Raw genomic sequence first — 17,294 nt, 5'->3', positions numbered from 1 at the left:
CTTTTAATTGCAATAATTCACACACCGACATTATGATGACGATTATAATTCACTATGTTGTGAAAATGAAAAGGTACCTAAGATGTGTCAAGTTTTTGTTTTACTGTTTCATCTAATGGTTGCCCACATTTCTGTCTTGGAAAAGTAAGCAGAAATATAAACATGTTTCCCATTGTGGCCTTGGTTTATAGGACATTACAGAGGTAACGACCTGCTGGCTATAACAGTGTCAGCACCCACACTTCTCTTGATCACATTATTTAGTAAGATGACCAAAAGATATTTTCAGTTTTCCATTAAATAATCCCTAAAAGAGAAGAGTTATTAGAGCACAAACTTATTCAACAGAAGCCTTTATTTTGATCTGAAATGAGATTCTTAAGAATTAAAGCAATGAAAAACTTTTTTTATGGTTTGGTTGATTAATAGCAAACAATTTTCAAGCGTTATGAATATGAATCATCTAAGACATGAAACAAAATCCGCTGTGAGAATAATGTTTTAAAGCACCCAGAGCAGACTCTGGATATTACCAAGTCCTAAATTAATGACAGATTCAAATCTGTTTGTATTTATTTCATCTTGTAGTGTCTACAGAGCTGTTGAGGGCCAATGGTCCCATCTCAGGGTAGTGACTAGTGCCAGCCGAGCTCATAGTTCCACGTCAAAAGGCCATAAATTTCCACTGTAACACCCATTGAAGTGCCTCACCAGCACTAAAACCCCAGTCTTGGCTACCACCACACACAGACCCAGTCAAGACCCTCAAAGCTTAGATATAAATATCGACTCCCATGGATTATTAGTAAACAAGAATGAGCTGCTTGTTTTTTAAATTACATTTCTCTCGTCAAGCAAGTTGTGTAAATAGAGGCCTAGATAGTAGAGCATTTATGACTTGTAGATGCACAGGGGTGCTGAGATCTGGAGTTTCTTTTAAGCTGTAAACAGACTGGTTTATCGTCATTAGCTGTGGTCTGTTGTTTCGAGCATCTGTCTTGGTGGAACCACACTGGCATTCCATACTGGCTGCTACTTCAAAAGTATAGGGCCCTTGTTCCTTATAGCCAAATTTATCAGGGCCACATTAAGCTGGGTATAATATACGTGATGCTGTCATACCACTGGCTAATTAATTCCCTACCAGTGGCAATGTGGGAATTATCTATTTTGGAGGAAAATGTTTTTCTTCCCTTTTTGCCTATATGGTCTTAAACATTTCTGTCTTTCGGGCTCTGTGACTCTTGGTCTGTCCCCCCCCCCCCCCCCCCCCCCCCCCCCCTCGAACATACTCCTCTGTCCCACCCCAGTGTCTGCCAAACCTTGCTTCCTCGGCACATTAGTGTTTGCCAAATTGCTTCCGCATGAAGACTCCTTAATTGTGGTAATTCAGTGGCAGAGAGAACTACGGCCTGAATGCAGAGAGAACATATGTCACTGCTTTAGTGGACAGACAAAAAGGCAGGCAACACCTGGAGGGGATGGAAATTATGAAAACTAGACCTCCAGCATGTGCTACCACCAGCACTTACACCCCATCACCGCCTTTATTGCAGTGATTGTTCTAAGCACTGAATTGCGCGCTGTTGCTACAGACTCTGTTCAGTGTGATCATTGAAGCCTGGCACTACTTTTCTCAGTTAGGGAAAAACCCGTTTATATTTGTAGGTATTTGTCTGGAGACACTTGTTTGCTTGGCTCTATGTTCTGTCCATTCACCTAGCTATGTTTTAGAGTATGTTGGTAAAACGTTTATAGTCTATTGATGAATTTGGGAGTTTGTTGTGGCCCATTCTCTTCTTTTATCCAAGAAGAGTCTTTGAATTCTCAGCTCTGATAAAGCCTTAGCGGTACCATAACGCACAATGTCTCTTGCAGAAGTATATAATTAACTGCTGCAGTTTAACTGTACTTTACCTGGCTGTTTTTCTCCAGAGCAGGTGAGAATTGCAGACATTTTGATTCTTAAATGGACCCCACTAACAAGAAGTAGAAACATGTAACACAGCTTAATAGATACCCATCTCCACTTGATTAACACTTTGTGGCATGATAGGGGACCTTAAGAATATAGTGCCACTATGAGAACTGCTCTTCTCTCAGTTTTAACTGCAGGACAAACCACTACTGGTTTGCCTCATCTGTTTTCCTGTCCCACTCTCTCTGCGTGTGTCTGTATTTCTGCTGTGTGTCAGTTCTGGGCACAATGCCAGCAGACCTGCTTCTACTTACTGCTTCTACTGCAGCCCCTCCTGACTTAAGAGAGACAGTTATTGTTTCTGCATCAGCACTTAATGGCTCAGCTGGCTGCTTTCAGGCTACCCAACTTGTCTATGTCTACCTCTTTTTCTGTCAGCCCTCTGGTTGCTTTAGGCTCACTGCCAAACTAGGAGGTTGTAGTACTCTAGCTTCTCTATCTTTGCCCTGACATCAGGGTTTGGCAATAAGATACTCCCTCTTGCCAACCATTTGCCATCAGATACATAAGAAATTATTAATACATTAACTATGGAATGTAGACATTAGGTAGAATTAAAGCAAACCTATTCTTCTTCTTCAGAATAAGTCAGTGGTGTTACACTTTGACAGTAGGGGATCTACTCATTGATATTGCTGTGTTTCTATATAGACTCTGCGCCTGTTCCAACACATACATTTTCTATACCATTGTAGTAGTTTATAGTTTGTGCTCTTCATCATAGTGCATATTTCTCTTTTTGTACCTTTGTAGTTTTGATCTTTTTCAACTCAACTTTCTTTGTTGGGGGGCCATGTCTAACCAACCATGTACCCACCAGGGGGATTCGTCATATCTACGTTGAGATCTGTTTAGGATGTATTTATCCTATTTACTTTTAGTTCATTGTTTGGAAATTTGGTTAAATGGCTAAGAAACAATGTCTGCAAGCAGTTAAAGGTTATTTTAGGGGTCATAATCTGTCATATTCTGAAAGAGTCAATTTGGAGAAATTAGGATTACAACTAAAATAAATGGAAATACATTTTAAAATTAGGTAATTGCATTTTAATATACAATTACTTTAGATTTGGGCGTTATCACTTTTCATCTCCATAGTTTATTTTCTCAGACTGTTTTGATTTGATTATGTTACGTTTGTAGTAGGTTTGTAAATGACTAAATTAATGCCACCAGCTCTGAACAAAATGTTTTGGACATCTGAACATGTAGAACTAACAAACAGCTGATCTTATTCTCAAGTTGAGTTCCAGATATTTCACTTCACCTGTAACTAAAACTATTCTACATTTCTATAAAGCCCATTCATATTTAGACCTGTGTGACTTCCACACTCTGCTCTCATTTGGCATTACTCCCCTCATATCGCATTATTTAGGTTAAGGTGGCCTTTGACATAGCTAGCTCAGTGGTCTCTAGGTTTACGGCAGAAGGTAAGGTCAGATGTTTTACTGACACCTCAATGTAAAATCCTCAAGTTTGTCATGGTTTAACTGTTTCGTTTTAGTTGAACACAGAGTTGATTTAGTGCAACTCTTGTCCAAGTCATTTTTATATTGATGCAGAGGGTGCATGATGCAGTGTATGTGTTTTCCATAAACTGTCCTGGTGCCACACTTGCATGCTTCGGAGTTCCAGAATTGGGTCATAAATTTACTTTGAGATAATCATGTTTTGACATTTGTTAAATCAGAATCGTCCATGTATCAACAAATAGATCTTAATTCCCAGACCTACTGTGCACTTAGACATTGTTTTAGATTAGTTTAACTTCGAAGGACTCAAAGAGCAGAGAACTGGACTCTCCTGTCTGTTTTATAAAGATATTTCACCTCTCGTCCAAAGGAGATCTGCAGTTTTACAGTTCAATGGTGGAGTCAGGAGTGCTGTGTGGGGGGACACTGGAGAGGTTTACAGATGGGAAATGCGTAAACAGGCAAAATAACTCTTTTATGTGGTGTGCTCTTTCCACAAATACTTGCATACTTCTGATTCTAGAAAGAACCGGAGAGAAAAAGAGGAAAACATGAGCCTGGCTGTTGTTGTGGTTGCTTACCATCCCCTGCAGCTGGCTTATCATTAGTGCATTATTGCATTAATGCAGTTTTTGTGCCAGCAGTGAGGCCTGGACGACAGCTGTCTCAAAACACTGCAAAAGATGGAATAGCATTCGTAGTGCTCTGCGTTGCTCTTACAAGTCTGCCGCTGACTTTTCTTATGTAATAAGAAACACACTCAGGACACCTGGGTAAAGGCCTGACATTGAGAGAAGACAGACTGGTTGATTGTTGGAAGACACTCAACTATCCTCCTATTATCGAACCATCAGTGGAACACATTTTCTAAATGATTTTGTAAAACTAGGCCAGCTCACAACGTTTTTCCTGAGTACTCATTATGGCCCTCACAGTTATAAATGTTAATGTATATGAACAATTGTACATCATATTTTGCCTGTCATAGTCCTCACTTTTCTGAGTAATGACTGTAAGTGCTCTATACCGTGTTCTGATTTTTATTTGATTTTGTCTTCTTATTTCTATAAATTGATATTGTTTATTCACTTTGTTTTATTCTTCTTTTTATCCCCTCACCACTTGTCATCGGGGTTTAGCCAGGCAGCTGCCCTCTTTCTGTTTGATGGGGTACTGTAGCCTCTGACCCCTAGCTGTGTGTTAATGTACTTCTTGCACCTGCCTTTGCCCAATGACTAAGAGCGCCACGCATACATTCACTCGGTCACTTTATAACACGCAGAAACAGTCACATGTCTGGTTGTGTTACACGCACATGCACCTTGCACACATACGACACACAGAATACCATTGTTCAAGCTGACAAATACCAACCGTTGTGTTTTCACTCTTCCGGTTCACCCCTCATTTTTATGGTCTTTAACAGCTGGACAAAACATTTTCAAGAGACTCCCAACGCCCTCCTCACATTCAGCAACTACCAGCGCAGCAGGTGCACTGTGCCCTTTAGGGCATCTACGTGGGCAGAAGGGATGTGTTATCGTGATACTGCCGGTGCTGTTTATCAAAGAGCAGAGTGGAGGCCGATTATTAAAAACTGCATTTAAGCGCCAACAGGCTGTTCACCAGCTGATAGCCTTAAAAAGTTAACTCAGTGGGTAAATTTGGCTTTCATTTAATTTTCTGTCTGGCATTCAAACTCTCATTGAGGGCCTTATTGATGCTGACTGGAGTACCCAAAGACATCGTTTGCGAGAAGACAGCTTAGTTTAGTAGATTGAGTAGTCATCTTGCAACTCAAATGTTGTTGGTTTGATTCCATCTTCCTCTTGTCCAATGAGTATGTGCCCCTTGGCAAGGCACTTAACCTGCATTTTCCTCCTGATCTGAGTATCAGTGTATGAATTTGTGCGCGTTAGTGAATATGATGGAGGGAATGGCAGTCCAGAGTAAAGAGCTTTGAGCTGTCAGTATGACTAGAACATTGCTATATAGATTTACTCAATTTCGGATTTAAAGAGCAAAAAACGTATTCCATAGCTACGTCTTCGTCCTCTCCACAAACGTGCTTGTTTGGACTTTGGACATGGGACATGGAAAGGAGGTGGCAAGGTTTATTTTCTGACAAGAAAGTTTGCTCTTGATGGCTTTGATGGTTTCTAACGTTACTGGCGTCAGAAGGAAATCCCACTGGAGTGCAACACAGTGGAGAAGGCTACATCATGATCTAAAAGCTTTTTTCTTTGGCTTGTGTCAGGGGAAAAGCTGCGGTTGACTATGTGGTTATTTTGCAGTGGGTATCTCTCTCAACTGTGAGCCCTAGTCTGTACAGTGATGACTGGATCTTTCAACAGAATAACACTGCAGTTCACAGTGTACGTCAAAGGACTTCTTCCAGGAGAATAATGGTCCTCCCTTACATTATCCTGCACATCTCTCTGATCTAAATCCCATGGGAAAGGTTTCAGAAGGGACGGCATTCCAAAACCAATGGCTTACAAAACCAGATTTTCCTTTCTAGTGAATGGATGCTGTTTGTCTAACATCGAACAATGTTGCCAACACCCATATAGTAAAAATGACATCAAGCATTCCTATTTTTTCAAGTAATCAACAAGAACAGTTGGACCCGTCACTACAAAAGCTGTTTGGACCCTTTTAGTTCTGCTTTTAATGTTTTTTGGGTTATTGACTTTCGATCAGCTCACACACAGCCTGTTTTCAGCCTTTTACTCCTGTTTTGTTGTTTTATTTTGAAGCTGTTTGCAACTTGGTTACAATCCTGCCATGCTAGATGTGAATCCTTATGACTTTTTCTCTAGTATTAGGTATTAGCTATGTTTACATGCACAAACTTTCACGATCGGATTAAAATGGATTTGGATTAAATAATCGGATTTTGCCGGGCACACAATCATTCCAATAATAATGTGCATATATATGCACCTGGCTTTATTCAGAATATAACTACTCTGACAAGCGCAGTTATCATATTCCCTTAAAGAAACACAGAAGAAGTATATCCATCTTTGCTAAACAACAAGAAATGGTAAACCAGTGTTATACGAGTTTGTTTGTCTTCAGAGCGCCCAGAATGGACATGCACGAGGTTCTAACTACGAGTGAAACATTACTGAGTAAGCAACAATTATGAACTCTTTTGTTTTTTGGAACAGAAAGGTTGTATCGAGAGTGCCGACAGTTTTGAAATACGTCACGTTTACATCGGGCACACATGCGCAATGGGGTCTGTTTGGCACATTCAGAATAACTTGATCCTGACAAGCGTTTATGTCCACGCTGATAGGATTATCAAACGGTATTTACAACACCTCTCATTCGGATTGCAATTTCATTCTGATTGAGCTTAATCCAATCATCATATTCCGATTGGTGTGTTTATATGACACATTTTTATTCCGATTGGCCCTTTATTCTGATTACTTTTGACCATGTAAACGTAGCTCCTGTTTAAGTTGTGGAATACAAAGCCTATTGGAATGTAATGTAATACCTTAATATAATACTGAACAGATAAATGTACAGATATTGTCTTAATGCGTTAGTGTGCCAAAGGTTTATCATGATGCCAGTTATGTTTACTTAGATATAAAAGGCCTGTGTTGTTTAAAAGCAGCCGACAGATAAAACCACAGGATATCCAAGTAATTTACACACTGCTTCACATTATGAGTAGAAAAAATTAACCTCCAATAGAAAGACATTATAGTAAAAGATGTCCACTATATAGTGGCTTCCGCCTGCTTCTGTCCTAAACAGACTGGAAGCTGTTAAATGAGTAGGGCATGCGGCACAGCTTTGTTTGACTCGCAGGTATATTAAAGCGTGTGGCAGAGAGACTTTGGCTGCGTTATTAACATTACCATCTCCCATCTGGGCTTACAGAGGGCCTCTCAGACAGCAGGTGAAGAGGTTGATTGGTAATTTGTCTGAAAGAGAGAGAGAAGGGAAGTCAGTGGTTAGGGATTTTAGCAATTTCCAGCAATTCCCTTGGTTAAGTGTGGTATTTGCGGTCAAGTTAAAACCTGCCATCCATTTCTGCATGCTTGCAATAAAGATACATTTGAACTACAGTTAAAATCTGCTCAAACCTCCAAGACTAAGAGTCATCAGATTTTTGCTCTTGCTTCTTATTGGACCTAAACAGCTATATTATGTAACTCTGCTATACTTAATCAGTACTTTTGGAACGTACTGATCCAAAATGATTTATATAGTCCATCATTTTTATGTTGCATCAGGATGTTTTGCTGTTTAAAATGACAAATTTCTACCTTCCTTGCCAAAATTAGTTACTGCCCTTTTACCTTTTTTTTTTTTTTTCCATTTTACTCAGCGCTACCACAATGTTATGCTTTTTTAGGATTTTTTTGTTTTGATGAGTGTGATTTAAGTGTGTGTGTCAATAACTTAGAGAAGGTTGTGCTTTTGTGATAAGAGATGTGGTTCGCCAACCAAACCTCGTATGTCTTACATTCCTAGAGAGCATTACTCTTCCAAGCCAAACATACCATCTCATGTTCCAAAATGAGTCACTTCACGTCAAGTGGCTTTTGGGATGTATTTAGCACAGCTGTGCACAGAAGGAAAATAACATCTTCTATATAAAAATACAACAGTTCTGACTGTTCATAATTTAGACATAGATTTTATATATTTAGAATCATAAGCAGATAAGGCCTGTGCCATTTTTAATTCATGAAAGAAAGAAAAAGGAAGTGAAATAATCAAAGTAATTTGGGAAGAAATCAACTTTTCAATGCTTTCTGCTGTTTAAAGTAACGCAGCCCACCCAACTGGCCTCTTTTTCAGCAGTTAAATATTTTGTAACCGTGATATTTATGGCTTTGACATCTTCATGAAACACAGAAGAGAATGTGTTGGAAAACAGATTGAAACCTCTGATATAAGAGAAATGATTCATATTTCTCTGATTGATTTCAAGACTTTGCCAGTGGTCTGTTACAGCTGTACACAACACTGGCCGTCATCTGATTTATACAGATCCTATTATTCAGTTGGCAAGAAATCTGGTTAAATAAACTCCCATTGTTTCATTTACGTTAATTAACTGTTCCCCATTTCAACCTTAACTTTAAAAAAATTTTGTTGATAGTTTGTTTTGCGATTTGGGTCTGTACATTGTCTGAACTGAAAGTGAAAGTTTTGACTACTTGTCGGAAATGAAGAGGTATTACTGTAGGAAGGGATTGGTTTTGAAACATCCAGTAAAGTCTTTTTGGAAATGGTGATGGAAGAATTCATCCCTCGGCCAGTTTGTAGCTCTTTGGAGGAATGTGTCAGTTGACGGATGGATCTTCCTCCCCTCTCTCAACAGGCAGACACCATTTACTCCATAATGCTTTTCTGTTATCCAGCTAGTGTTTAGCTTTCATTTTTTATGTGCTTTAAATACTTGTTAATAATAGAAAACATCGACATATAATTACTTTTGGTATGCTAACTCTCCCACCATACACACACATACCCGTCCTTAATTAATGTACATAGTGGGGACCGTGCCTCGGCTTCTATAGACTTTCATTCATCTTCAAGCCTTTCTATGGCCTAACCCTCACCCTAACCTTTGATCCTCAGACAAACATCTGTTAAAGAGAGGAGACATTTGATTATTGGATTTGATTTGATTTTACTTACCCGACGAAGACAGAGAGAGGTCAAAACGCTGTATTTTGGTTTTTACTTTTGAAAATAAATAATATAGCTCTTTTATTGAGAGATTTTCTTAGTTTTTTCAAAAAACAAAACAAACACTTTTTTGACTTTCCGAAGACTTTTTTGAGAAAGTAACCTTTTTTTCATGGATGGGTGGACTAAGGTCCGCTATGGTAGACGCCGGCAGCGTGACCATCATCACGCCAGGAACTGGGGATTACGGGAGGCCCAGGGATTGGATGGACCGTAACTTCCTCTTTCCTAACTCTAACCTTTACGGGTTTATACCTAACCCTAACCTAAACCTAATTGACACCTTAGTGCTAAACCAAACCCCTTGCCCAGAATAAACATAAGGACTGACAAAAGGTCCTCACTTTACTAGTAAAATGAGCAAATATTCTCACTCAGCTGCAAGTACAAGAACACAGATTTCACACTTATGATTATTGTGCTATGACGAAACATGATGCTAATGAATTGTTATTTTTGATAATATATCCTGTAGATTTAATTGTGTTTTGTAATAAATTGACTGGTTTGAGTACTCTAGTTCTCTGCAAAACCGTCTTTAATCTTAACAGCACATTGTGGTATCTATGTAGTACAATATCTGTTACAATGTGATGCACTTTGCAAGAAAATTAACTTTTTTCTGTAATGACCTGTATAGCTGCTCTCTTTTTAATGTATTTGTAACATGTTTGTTTTTAGCACTTTGTTGGTCAGCTATAATTAAAGCCCAATCAGAGCCACAAAAGAAGCGTTTTAAAGTTGCAAGACTGCAGTTCATATTCACTTTTTTTATTAGGTGTGAAATATCCAGGCCCGTCACCGATTCTCGAGGGCTTGGTCCAAAATCTGGAGCTGAAGTTCTGCAGCCGTGCGATGGTGAAATGTGCCTCGGGAACTGTGGGAGCTGTAAAAGTGTGCGCCAGGACCCCAGGTGTGTACAGCTGTGCCCTGTTAAAACTTTACTGCTTGTGTAGGAGGGAAAGAGTGAGAAAGACTAGACTCGTCCTTTACTTTCTTGAAGTTATACTTTTACTTGCTCCACTCTCTCCACCCCCTCCTTTCTTCAGTTCATGCTTTATCTTGATTTCTTTCCAGCTATCTGATTCAGCTGCTGTTTTCTCCTGGAGCTGTGTCATTGGGCAGTGGTCAGGTCTTTGATGGGATGGATATGATTGAAATAGTGTGATTGTGAAAAGTTCACAAGTTCAAAATGCACACGTGATGTTGGTTAGATTGGATTTAACACAGTTTTAATCACAGAAATATTTGACAATAAAAGCATGTGTAACAAATTTGGTCAACTATGAGATTGATAGATTGATGCATGAAAGAAATTCTTCACTATTTCAGGTATTCACAAGATGACACTATTTGGATGCAATGCAGCTAATACTCATGTTTGCATTTATATATATGAGTCATACTGACCACTCAAAGCGGTTTACACTATGTAGGTTTACATTCACCCAATCACACTCTCATGTACACATTCAAACACGGATCAACTTTTGAATTGGGAGACAACTGCTCTTCCCACCCGATCAGCTTTTTATCTATGTTCCTGCTGCCTTTTGCGTTAATTTGCTTTGATTTTTATGCAGTACTTTTATTTTTATTTTTATTTTTTACTTTTTTTTTATTGTGTTTTCTGTTTTAGCCATGATATTAAGTCAGGATTGTCCTGAATGGCATTGATAATTTTTTTCATACTTGATTGTCTTATACTGCTTTGTTAAAACGCTGTACACGGCTGTTGTTAGCTTTGTTGCCAGCTCACAAGGTCAAAATCCAAATATGTCCCTACAAAAATACGTCAAGTACGAGATATGTTACCAGCCGTTTGCTGGGACCTCAGAAATAGGAAAAGCAAAGAATTGAGATTTACCTTAAACTCTTGTCTTTCAGGTTCAGAGGAGAGCATAAAAGAAAAGCTGGTTCCACTTATTCAGGGCCCTTCTGACACCAAAGAACTTCATATGAGTCGCTGGCTTAATGAGATTCGCAAGCCTGAATCTTTGTTGGCGCCGGACCTGCTAGCGTTTTCTGTTCAAGTGCCTCAGCAAGGAGATGATTGCAGGAACTCAGGTAAAAGAACCGCTACCCAGATCCAAAGATGTGTTGGTTTTAGAGCATAGCTGTAGGAAGTCAGTTTAAATGTTGTTTGTGTACTCTGTTCCTGGTTAGACGTAAGACGCGATTTTAAACTCAAGGCAGGAAAAATATTTACCTTTTAAGGCTTGGTTGATATGAAGAAAGTCATTAAATGCATTTGTTTTGTAGCAATAACATAAATTAGAGTTTTTAAAGCAATGTAAAATTTTACCATGGAGGTGGTTTCAGCTTTACTGGCATTGGATAAATTTATGAATTCTGGTAAATTCTGCTTAGTGCAATGTCTCAGATGATTACTATGATTTAGTAAGAATAGTGCTTCGGCCAAGCAATGGCTCATAAACTTAGTACATACTTTTTAAATATTAAAACTTGACATAAACACAAAGCAGAAGACTGAATAGAACCCTAAAGAGACGAAGTGAGACAGAAGATGAAATTGATGAAGTTGGGGTTTAAGTCTCAAAAGCACAGGCTATAACCCCAGCAGATGTTAGGTCTGCAATCCTTCTCAATGTTACCTCTTTTCTTTTTTCTGATCTTCTTGTTTAAAGTATCTTGTTTCATTTTGTTCTCATTCTGTCCAAATACCTTTATTTTGACATAAAGAGTATTTATACCTGCATCTATAATATTTGTTAGTTCACTCTAGACATACAAACGAATGTGAAATTTTGGAATTGTGTAGTAATCTGATTTAAAATAACCTTTACTAAATGCCACTGGTGTGGCATTATGTTTATATTGTTCTGTGTTACTTTCTTGACCATACAAGGCCGTAGGGAATTTGTGCCAGATGTCCTTTTATCTGCAATACACCTGTCAATACAGGCAAAAATCACAGAGCAGCGGAATAGATGAGCTGGAACATTTCTCTCCTTTTCTGTTTTGCTGTATGTGTGTGAAGCCAGTGAGTGAGCAGCGGCGTTCTTAGATGTCCACTTAGAGGTCTGGTTTTTCTGGGCTTTTTGGACCTACATCAAAGACCTTTGTGTGTGGACAAGTCCCTGCTGTCAACCTGGGCTGACTGAAAGCCTATCAGTTAAATGTTTATGGAATGATAGATGTAACGCCTCGTTCTGCCAGAGGTGAAAGGTGGGCCAAGAACAATCCTAAAAAGCTGCCGCCATTCAGGATTTGTTAACTTTGCTACTACAAAGCCAGCTTTGGAGCTTAAGTGTATGTGATATTTCTAAATGAAGCAATTACTTGGCATATGCTCAGGTATATGTAAAGCTTAGGGCTGGGGTAAGCAAACTAAAGAAAACCATAGATGTTACTCTATAGACAGAAAAAAATATATAATAAATAACCAGCAGTAGACTTTCACTGCCTATACAATTCTTTAAAAAAAAATTGTTTTTAAGAATTTTGATAACATCTTAGACATATATATATATATATATATATATATATATATATATATATATATATATATATATATATATATATATTGTATCCTTCTCAAGCAATTGCACACATAAACTTAATTTGTGCCTCTATGTCTCAGTGACTTTGATTGACTGCAGTTAGTTATAGGTTGAGAGTAGTCTTGTTTTTAGTGTTTCACCTCTGGTCATAGATGTGTGATCTGTGTTGTCTCATTTCTTAGGGGTTGTGACAAGCTCTGGAAGTCACCTCCACTTTCCTTATGGATCTTTTAATTCATCCCAGAAGCCATCTCACCCCATTTATTACAGTTTTCATTGTTTAAACTGCAGAAAGGTCTATATCCCTAGGAACACTTTTGATGTAGTACTCTTGGTCTGATATACATATTACCCATTTTTGCAGCACGTATGCCTGAACTTTTGAACATTTTGTACTGGTCCCCCTGTGAAATGCTTGTAAGACAAATCACAAATGAGAGGTAAATAGCCCATGTTAAAGCAGTGATGGTCTCAGTTGTTGAGTTTCATGAGCAACATTTAAATAGTGACTTGGACACATGTTTTAATAATGTTGCAATTTTTCCTACTTATTGTAATCCTTTCATTGAAAGTCGGTTCAACAAGGCTGAGTAGTTTAAAACTATGGCCAGGGACATCTGTTTTCTGTCTCGTTGTTTACCAGTGACTTAAAACAAAATTCCAGTTTACTTAGAAAATGAAGGGAGTGGGTTGGGGTTTTGGATTGGTGGTTAAAGGAAGTCCTGGTACACTTGCAGAACTCCTGCAGATTGCGTCTGTGTTTTCATTTAATTGAGCTGAGGTTGAAGCCATCTAATAAATTGAACACAATTAAAGGCTCAACTCTTGATGCTAAAGAACCAAACAGCTCTGGTTTAAAATGTCCTCTTTAAATGATCACTAGAAGTTGCGTAATTTCTTATCTTGTCTTTAGACCTTTCGTTTACATGTTCAGAGTTAGGTGATTTCTTTAGGTTAAGTTGTAGTTCTGTGTTTAATGACAAGTAATATTTTTCTAGTTTTTTCTTTCAAGCAAATCAAAAATGAAATCTTTGTACTTAACTAGTGAGAACAAGATTCAGTCCCACTGTAAAGATAAAAGTTAATCTTTTTTTGTCTGTTCAATAACTGGCTAGCTGTTTTATTCCATCTGGTCTCTCCACGTTGTTACTGATGATTGGGAAAATCAAGATGTTCTTGAATAAGGCCACAGATTAGGGTAGAGGATGTAAAGGTCAGCGCCAAGGTTTATACAGAACCTTGCGACTAGCAGCAACCTGCAGGTGTCCACTACCAATACACACACACTCTTCGCTATGAGTTTCATTAGTTGAGAGACCAACAAATCGGGTGGGCTTATGATCAGAGAGAAGGGGAGAGAGGGGAATAGCATGTGTTTTCCCTAGGCACACCAGCAGCTGCGAGAGAATGATTTATGCTTTTCTCAGAACTCTGGGATCCTAAAATGTTACATTTAATCAAGCACACTGTGAACGGAGCAAATGTTAAAGATGTTCCCCATAAACCCCTCCTGTTTTGATGTCTTTTCCATACTATAGGATCTGTGGGAAAGGGGAAACAAAGTGATCTTTAATCTCAGTTTAAAGATATTGGAGGGAATTATAAATGCTACATGAAGTTGGTCCTATGAGAATTCCTATGGCCCAAAATTATGATCATATTTAGTTCTTTCATAGTTAAGCCTTTTTTTTCTCCACGGTTTAAAAATTAAAAAAACTTTCCAGGCTTTTTAATGCAGCCTTTCAGTCAACAGTTAACAGTGTTGCATATGCAGTATCCAGTTAAGGAAAAGTAATTTCCTCCTAAATAGCATGCATTATGGATTCTACATTGAGTGGTCACACTGACCTGTCAGCCTGTGGGTGATCGTAGTATGCATTACTTGAAGCGTCTTGAGGGATCTACCCAGAGGAGTCCGAAACAGGTGGTACCGTATACCGCTCTGGCCCTGCTGTAGGACCTTAAGACTAATGAGAGCAGGTGGGAATGACTGCCTCCTTACTTTGATCCGACAACTTCACACAAACACACATACAGCTAACAGACACTCTATTATCCTCATTGATATATGGGCATTCATATATGTAAAAAAAAAAAAAGATGCAAATTCTTCTCTGTAACCAAAGCTTTTTGTATTGGTGCACTGACACTGTAGTCAGAGTGTGAACTGACATAGGATCTCCCTTGGTAGGCTACTCCATTACAATCTTTCAGAAGCCTGTCATACTTTTATATGTCCATCTATCATGCTATTTCCCCCTCCTTTGTATGCGTACTCTCACTCCATAGAGTGTTAAATCAACAGTCTGGCTTGGTCTCAGGCAGCAGCCTGATGGCTTTAAGCTGCTGCCTGAACTTTTTGTTGCTGATGGATCTTCAGTAGACATAATGCTACTAAAAATAAATTTCTTGTCTACTTTTGAAAACCCCCATGTGGCAATTTGTGAAACTCTTTTGTTCATAAAGTTGGATCCTGACCAAATTTCTCCTGAAGTGATTCTGAATAAATGAAAGATAAATATCTTTTTCAGACAGTTCTTGGCAGTACTAATATATACCTGTCAGCCAAAAGATTAAAACCTCCTGCCTAATATTGAGTATATCTTCTTTCGTCTCTAAAGCTACTCTGGTCTGTAAGAGTATAATATATTTAGGCAGGAAATATCTTCAGTCAAGCTTTTCTAACTTTTCTGTGTGTAAACAAAGTTCTGCTGCTGGGGTGCTTCTATGCTAGTTTATAATTATAACTATACCTTTGCTTTTCAACTGTTAAGACAGCCAAAAGAGAGCTGCATCATTAGGTCATTGCTTGTTAGTTCAAGTAAATGTTGTAAATACAGTGGAACCTTTGAATACAAACCATCTGATTATAAATTTTTCCAGATATGAATGTTGCATGATTACCCCAATAAAAAATGAATGTCTAAGACGTTAGCAAGCAAACCAGTCCACTATGCCCTGGTGATCCTGGCTTTGTGGTACCAGTAAATGCTTCAAGTGCCGCTGCATGTACACTCTTTCCTGTGTTAATTTCCTCTTCTTTTCCCCTGACTGCCACCCAAAGCAACTGATAGTGGACGTGCGCACTTTCAGAGCTATCAAAAAGGTGTACGCAATTTTCAAAAGAGCGCACTACTGCTGTGGGCTGCATCACTGTAACCAAGTAGTGTAACACAGAATGAGTGTGCACTAAAAAAATGCTGCTGTGGGACCCTTGCTAGCATTTGAAAGAGCACGCAGAAACAAATGTAAATTAACTGATTCCTTTTTAATGCCAGTAGTGTCAAAATTTGTAGATGGGCAGAAAACACTTGGATAGGGAACACACCATGATGTCTTTCCTTTTCTCAACAACAAAATTCTCTACCACTTCCATTGTCTCTATCAGATTACCTTTATTTCAACATGTCTAACAGTGTTTTAGTATTGAATTAGTGACTATTGTGCTGTTTTAGTGTATGTTTTGGTTTGAGTGTGTGGGATGGGTTGTATTGAATAATTTTTATTAGCATTGATGCCAGTGGGGAAATGTATTCCCAAATACACATTTTTAACATACACAGTGCTGGGCAATGCTAATTAATTTGTATTAAGAGTATTTGGCCCGTTTTATTTTGAAGACTATAATAAACTGCTATTCTAAAACTAGCTTTGGGTAATTTCTCCCCTTTTGTCAATTCAGACCCCTATTTTGTACTAAAACATTGGCATTTCACCCCATCCTACTTCAACTTGGTACTCATAATTTCTTTGCACCAATATATGAAACTGCTTTGTATCAGTTTTTTTATTTAGGCTTTTTCAGACATATTTTGGATTCGATAGTCACAATAGGCTCAAATCTTGCACATAATTAAATTTTATTGTATAACTACCAGTGTTTCCCCTACCATTAAATGAGGGGGGCACCCCGGCAACAAAATTGCCCTGACCCCCCCCCCCCCCCCCCCCCCCACCCCCCACCCAAAGGAGGTCAGGGCATGTAGTAAACTATTATATGTCTGTGTGTGTTTACAGTTAATCTTATTAAAATGACCCTTTCTAAATAGCACCAGTTCGCAACCTGAGCTATTTCTGTCTCTTGGCTCCCACATAATAAGGCGGACATGAGTTTGCGGACGAGTATATGTATTTTACAAAATGTCACACTATAAACTGCTCGGTGGGAAGAAGTCTCCAAGGCAGTTGCGACTTGCAAGCTTCTGCAAAGTCAGCCTTTCTGTACCACGGACTGACAGGTGTGAGGTGGATGCCTGGTGTAGAAAATGTAGGAATTTGTCACAAATAATGTAGCCAATAAGTGCGATCAACTATGAAGTTTAAAATGTCCGCAGGGCGTCAGCGTAGTACACGGTACAACCAAGTGTGCAGCCGCCTTTAATGTTTTTCCTAAGCTCAGTCGTTGCTCCTTTCCTTTAAGCTCCTGCCAGGAGAGAGAGCGCTCAGCGTCACTACCTATTTTTAGGTATACTGAATTCTGTATACTGTATTCTGAATACTATTTAATATAGCTGTTTGTTATTGCCTATTTTCATTTATTCTAGTTCTGATCATGGTTTGGACTGGTTGGCTCTAAAATTTGACAGA

General features: G+C 38.7%; 1 protein-coding gene across 1 annotated transcript in view; it reads left to right on the top strand.

Moving 5' to 3' along the window:
• The window catches only part of LOC118557447 (vacuolar protein sorting-associated protein 13B), a 167,330-nt gene that overhangs the window by 93,477 nt on the left and 56,559 nt on the right, over nucleotides 1–17,294 (top strand). The window contains 2 exon segments of the mRNA XM_036127477.1: nucleotides 9,962–10,096; nucleotides 11,071–11,250. Coding sequence (XP_035983370.1) covers nucleotides 9,962–10,096; nucleotides 11,071–11,250 — 315 coding nt within the window.

This window comes from Fundulus heteroclitus, chromosome 3 (genome assembly GCF_011125445.2).
Source record: "Fundulus heteroclitus isolate FHET01 chromosome 3, MU-UCD_Fhet_4.1, whole genome shotgun sequence".
Taxonomy (NCBI): domain Eukaryota; kingdom Metazoa; phylum Chordata; class Actinopteri; order Cyprinodontiformes; family Fundulidae; genus Fundulus; species Fundulus heteroclitus.
The sequence above is the reverse complement of the archived record's forward strand: the minus strand, read 5'-3'. Positions and strand labels throughout refer to the sequence as shown.